At 60.5% G+C, this 6,684-nt stretch overlaps 1 protein-coding gene across 1 annotated transcript; it reads right to left on the bottom strand.

Moving 5' to 3' along the window:
- Positions 1 to 1,503: 1,503 nt before the first annotated feature.
- Positions 1,504 to 6,551, bottom strand: LOC128783411 (nascent polypeptide-associated complex subunit alpha, muscle-specific form-like; the record flags this gene model as incomplete). Its single annotated transcript, XM_053934049.1, has 4 exons — positions 1,504 to 2,056; positions 2,132 to 5,126; positions 5,235 to 6,199; positions 6,289 to 6,551. Coding segments are annotated over 4 exons (4,776 nt in total), but the record flags the coding sequence as incomplete, so codon positions are not given.
- Between the last annotated feature and the right edge of the window lie 133 nt (positions 6,552 to 6,684).

Genomic DNA, 6,684 nt, shown 5'->3' with positions numbered 1-6,684 from the left:
TGAGGGGGAAAATTGAGAAAAATGAGGGGAAAATGGGGAAAATGAGGGAAATTGGGAAAAAAATAGGGAAAATGGGGAATGTGAGGGAAAAATGAAGAAAAATGATGGAAAAGGGCGGGAAATGGGGAGAAAATGAGGGGAAAAAAAGGGGAAATGGGGAGAAATTGGGGGAAAATGGGAAATATGAGGGGAAATGGAGAAAAATCCCCAAATCCTCTCCCTCAAATCGCCGAATTTCCCCCCAAAATCCCCAAATCTCCACCCCAAAACCCCCAAATTTTTCCCTCCAAAATTTTCCCGAAATCTCCTCCCTAAAATCCCCAAATTTCCCCCAAAATCCCCAATTTTTTTTTCACAAAAATACCCCACAAAATCCCCAAATTTCTGCCCAAAATCCGAAATTTTCCCCCCAAATCCCAACTTTCCCCCAAATCACCCAAAATTTTCCCCAAAAATTCCCAAATTTTCCCCCCAAAATTCTCCCGAATTTCCCTCTGAAACCCCAAATTCTTCCCCCAAATCCTCCCAAAATCCCAAATTTTCCCCCCAAAATCCCATATTTCCCCCCCTAAAGTCCCCAAAATCCCCCCCAAATTCCCCCAAATCCCACATTTTTCCCCAATTTCCCCGCCCCAAATCCCAATTGTTGCCCCCCAAATCCTCAAATTTCCCCCCCAGATCCCCCTAAAATACCCAAATTTTCCCCAAATCCCCCCCATAATCCCAAATTTCCCCCCCAAAATCCCAAATTTTCTCCCCAAATCCCAATTTTCCCCCCAAATCCCCCCAAATTCCCCCAAAATCCCAAATTTCCGCCCCAAAATCCCCAAAATTTCCCCCCCCAAATCCCAAATTTCCCCCCAAAATCCCAAAATTTCCCCCCCCCAAAATCCCAAATCTCCCCCCTAAATTCCCAAAAATTCCCCCAGAATTCCCCCCAAAACCCCCAAATTCCCCCAAAATTCCCCCGAAATCCCAAATTTCCCCTCCCAAAATCCCAAATTTCCCCTCCCCTCCCCCCCCCCCCAGTCCCCTCCCCCACCTCTGATCTCGGCGCTGCTCTCGCGGGGGGTGGGGGAGGGGTCTCCAAATCCTCCCGCTGCTCTTCCTCCTCCTCCTCCTCCTCCTCCTCCTCCTCCTCCTCCCGCCGCTGCTGCTGCCGGAGCCCCTCCCCCACCCCCGGCCCCTCCCCCACCACCCCCCGCCCCTCCCCCACCCCCCCCGGCCCCCGCCCCTCCCCCCCCGCGGGGCCGCAGGAGGTGCCGCGAGACGCCCTCGGTGAGGGAGAGCTGCAGGCGCTCCTGGCACACCTGGGACACACCTGGGGACAGGTGAGGCACACCTGGGGACACACCCGGGGGTGGGGACACACCCAGGGACACCTGGGACACACCTGGGGACAGGTGAGGCACACCTGGGGACACACCCGGGGACACCTGGGACACACCTGGGGACAGGTGAGGCACACCTGGGGACACACCCGGGGGTGGGGACACACCCAGGGACACCTGGGACACACCTGGGGACAGGTGAGGCACACCTGGGGACACACCCGGGGACACCTGGGACACACCTGGGGACAGGTGAGGCACACCTGGGGACACACCCGGGGGTGGGGACACACCCGGGGACACACCTGGGGACAGGTGAGGCACACCCGGAGGCACACCTGGGGATGGGGACACACCCAGGGACACCTGGGGCACACCCGGGGGTGGGGACACAGCTGGGGACACACCCAGGGACACACCTGGGGACAGGTGAGGCACAGCTCGGGACGGGTGGGGCACATCTGGGGACAGGTGAGGCACACCTGGGGGTGGGGACACACCCAGGGACACCTGGGACACACCTGGGGACAGCCCCGAGGTCACCTGGGACACACCTGGGGACACCTGGGGCACACCTGGGGACACCTGGGGCACACCTGGGGACAGCCCCGAGGTCACCTGGGACACACCTGGGGACACCTGGGGCACACCTGGGGACACCTGGGGCACACCTGGGGACAGCCCCGAGGTCACCTGGGACACACCTGGGGACACCTGGGGCACACCTGGGGACAGCCCCGAGGTCACCTGGGACACACCTGGGGACACCTGGGGCACACCTGGGGACACCTGGGGCACACCCAGGGACAGCCCCAGCCCAGGGGTCACCTGGGACACACCTGGGGCCGTCTCCCCGCACGGATTTGGGGACATTTCGGGGTTTTTTGGGGACATTTCGGGGCTTTTTGGGGACATTTCGGGGTTTTTTGGGGACATTTTGGGTTTTTTTGGGGACATTTCGGGGCTTTTTGGGGACATTTCTGGGGACGTTTTTGGGGCCATCTCGGGACCTCCCAGGGACCCCCTCGGGGACGTTTTTGGGGACATTTTGGGGCTTCTTGGGGACGTTTTTGGGGACATTTTTGGGGGCGTTTTTGGGGGCATTTCTGGGGATATTTTTGGGGACATTTCGGGGCTTTTTGGGGACGTTTCTTGGGAAATTCCTGGGGACATCTCGAGGTGTTTTGGGGACATTTTTGGGGACATTTCGAGGTTTTTGGGGGACATTTTTGGGGACATTTCTGGGGACACCTCGAGGTTTTTTGGGGACATTTTGGGATGTCCCAGGGAGCTCCTCGGGGACGTTTTTGGGGACATTTTTGGGGACATTTCTGGGGACATCTCGAGGTGTTTTGGGGACGTTTTTGGGGACATTTCGAGGTTTTTTGGGGACATTCCTGGGGACATCCCGGGATGTCCCAGGGACCCCCTCGGGGACACTTTTGGGGACGTTTCGAGGTTTTTTGGGGACGTTTTGGGGTTTTTTGGGGACGTTTTGGGGTTTTTTGGGGACATCTCGTGGCGTTTCGGGGTCGTTTTTTGGGACCCCCTCGGGGACATTTTTGGGGACATTTTGTGGTTTTTTGGGGACGTTTCCTGATTTTTCGGAGCCGTTTTTGGGAATGCCCTCGGGGACATTTTTGGGGACATTTTTGGGGACGTTTCGAGGTTTTTTGGAACCATTTTTGGGGACGTTTCGTGGTGTTTCGGGGACATTTTGGGGCTTTTTGGAGCCATTTCCGGGGACCCCTTTGGGGACATTTTTGGGGACATTTCGGGGCTTTCTGGGGACAGTTTTTGGGACATTCGTGGGGAAATTTCGGGGCATTTTGGGGACATTTTTGGGGACATCTCCGGGTGCCTCCTCGGGGACATTTCGGGGCTTTTTTGGGACATTTTTGGGGTCACCTCCAGCTGCTTCGGGGACCTTTTTGGGGACCCCCTGGAGGATTTTGGGGACATTTTTGGGGACATCTCCGGGCGCCTCCTCGGGGACCCCTCGTGGTGTCTCGGGGACATTTTTGGGGACATTTTTGGGGACATTTTTGGGGCCACCTCGGGGCGTTTTGGGGACATTTTTGGGGACGGGTCCCGCTGTTGCCTCGGGGACATTTTCGGGGACATTTTCGGGGACATTTTCGGGGCCACCTCGCGGCGTTTCCTCGGGGACCCCCTGCCCCTCCTTGGGGACCTCGTCGGGGACTTGGGGCTCCTCCTCGGGGACCCCTTTGGGGACATCGGGGACACTTTTGGGGACATCGGGGACACCGGGGACCCCTCTGGGGACATCAGGGACACTTTTGGGGACATTTGGGACACTTTTGGGGACCCTTCTGGGGACATCAGGGACACTTTTGGGGACATTTGGGACATCGGGGACCCTTCTGGGGACATCGGGGACACTTTCTGGGACACTGGGGACTCCTCTGGGGACACTTTTGGGGACATTTGGGACATCGGGGACACTTTTGGGGACACCGGGGACCCCTCTGGGGACATCGGGGACACTTTTGTGGACACTGGGGACCCCTCTGGGGACACTTTTGGGGACATTTGGGACATCGGGGACACTTTTGGGGACATCGGGGACCCCTCTGGGGACATCGGGGACACTTTTGGGGACATCTCTGGGGACACTTGGGGACACCCCCCCCCTGTGGTGCCACCCAGGGGGTCCCCGGGGGTGTCCCCAAGGGGGTCCCCAGCTTCTGGTGGCCTTGGGGACATCTCCAGTGGCCTTGGGGACAGTTCTGGTGGCCTTGGGGACAGTTCTGGTGGCCCCTCTGGTGGCCTTGGGGACGTCTCCAGTGGCCTTGGGGACAGTTCTGGTGGCCTTGGGGACACCTCTGGTGGCCCCTCTGGTGGCCTTGGGGACACTTCTGGTGGCCTTGGGGACACCTCTGGTGGCCCCTCTGGTGGCCTTGGGGACACCTCTGGTGGCCCCTCCGGTGGCCTCGGGGACGTGGCCGGGCTCAAAGGCGCCGTCCCTCGTCCCCAAGGTGCCACCGCTGGTGACAACGGCGACGTCCTGGGGGGCACCGGGGGCGGCTCCGGGCTCAGCGTCCGGCCTTGGGCCACCGGTGACCGGTCCTGGGCCAGTGTCCGGCCTTGGGCCAGTGTCCGGTCCTGGGCCAGCGGTGACCGGTCCTGGGGCAGTGTCCGGCCTTGGGCCAGCGTCCGGCCTTGGGCCACCGGTGACCAGTCCTGGGCCAGTGTCCGGCCTTGGGCCACCGGTGACCGGTCCTGGGCCAGCGGTGACCGGTCCTGGGCCAGTGGTGACCGGTCCTGGGCCAGCGGTGACCGGTCTTGGGCCAATGGCCGGTCTTGACCCAACGATGACTGGTCTTGACCCAACAATGACCGGTCTTGGGCCAATGTCTGGTCTTGACCCAACGATGACCGGTCTTGACCCAGCGATGACCGGTCTTGGGCCAATGTCCGGCCTTGTCCCCTTGGGGTCATTTCCAGTGACAACGGCGACGTCCCTTGGGCCGTTGACCTTTCTTGACCCAACGATGACCGGTCTTGGGTCAACGATGACCGGTCTTGGGTCAACGATGACCAGTCCTGGGTCAACAATGACCGGTCGTGGGTCAACGATGACCAGTCCTGACCCAACGATGACCGGTCTTGACCCAGCGGTGACCGATCTTGGGTCATTGGCCGGTCTTGGGCCAACGATGTCCGGTTTTGTCCCCAAGGTGCCGCCTCCGGTGACAAAGGTGACAATGCCCCATCTTGACCCAATGATGACCGGTCTTGGCTCAATGTCCGGCCCTGTCCCCACGGGGTCATCTCAAGGGACAACGGCGACGTCGCTTGGGCCGTTGACCTTTCTTGACCCAACGATGACCGGTCTTGGGTCAATGACCACTCTTGACCCAACAGTGACCGGTCTTGGGCCAACGATGTCCGGTTTTGTCCCCAAGGCGCCAATTCCAGTGACAACGGTGACAATGACCGGTCTTGACCCAACGATGACCGGTCTTGACCCAACGGTGACCCCTCCTGGGTCAATGTCCGGCCTTGTCCCCACTGGGTCATCTCGAGGGACAACGGCGACGTCGCTTGGGCCGTTGACCTTGTTTGGGTCAACGATGACCGGTCCTGGGTCAGTGACCAATCTTGACCCAACGATGACCGGTCCTGGGTCAGTGACCAATCTTGACCCAACGATGACCGGTCCTGGGTCAATGTCCGGTCTTGACCCAACAAAGACCGGTCCTGGGTCAATGTCCAGTCTTGGGTCAATGATGACCGGTCCTGGGTCAATGTCCGGTCTTGGGTCAAAAATGTCTGGTCTTGGGTCAATGTCCAGTCTTGGGTCAACGATGACCTGTCTTGAGTCAATAATGGCTGGTCTTGAGTCAACGATGACCGGTCTTGGGTCAATGTCCGGTCTTGACCCAACGATGACCGGTCTAGGGTCAACGATGACCGGTCCTGGGTCAATGTCCGGTCTTGACCCAACGATGACCGGTCTAGGGTCAACGATGACCGGTCCTGGGTCAATGTCCGGTCTTGGGTTGAAAATGGCTGGTCTTGAGTCAACGATGACTGGTCTTGTGTCAATGTCCGGTCTTGACCCAACACTGACCGGTCTTGGGTCAACGATGACTGGTCTTGGGTCAACAATGACCGGTCTTGAGTCAACAATGACCCGTCTTGGGTCAACGATGACCGGTCTTGGGTCAACAATGACCGGTCTTGACCCAATGATGGCTGGTCTTGTGTCAATGTCCGGTCTTGGCCCAACAATGACCAGTCTTGGGCCAACGATGACCGGTCTTGGGCCAACGATGACCTCTCTTGACCCAACGATGACCGCTCTTGACCCAACGATGACCGCTCTTGGCTCAATGTCCACTCTTGGCCCAACGATGACCGTTCCTGTGTCCACGTCCCCTCCCGACCCCACGCTGGCCCCTCCTCCCCCAACGTCCGTCCTCGTCCCCACGCCGGCGACAAAACCTCCCCGACCGAGCCCCGCCCGGCCCCGAGGGACGAATCGTCCCCTCCCCTCTCCGGCCGCCGCCCGGCCGCCGCCGCCGCCGCCGCCTCGTGCTCCTCCAACCGCACGAAGAACTCGGACGTCCCCGAGGGGCTGCGCGCCCCCAGCACCGGCAGCACGCCGGGGGACGGCTCGGCCGCGCCGGCGCCGCGGTGACGCCGGCCGCGCCGCCACAGGCACTCCAGGGCCAGGCCGCCGCCGCGGGGGTCCTGAGTGACCGTCAGGACGTCCTCGGCGTCCGGCAGCGCGTCCAGCAGCGGGAAGGGCGACGGCGCCGCGGCGGCGGCGGCGGGCGCGGGGACGCTCGGGGACGTTTGGGGACGTCCCAGCAGGGCCGAGAGG

Source organism: Vidua chalybeata, unplaced genomic scaffold (assembly GCF_026979565.1).
Source record: "Vidua chalybeata isolate OUT-0048 unplaced genomic scaffold, bVidCha1 merged haplotype scaffold_341_ctg1, whole genome shotgun sequence".
Lineage (NCBI taxonomy): Eukaryota > Metazoa > Chordata > Aves > Passeriformes > Viduidae > Vidua > Vidua chalybeata.
The sequence above is the reverse complement of the archived record's forward strand: the minus strand, read 5'-3'. Positions and strand labels throughout refer to the sequence as shown.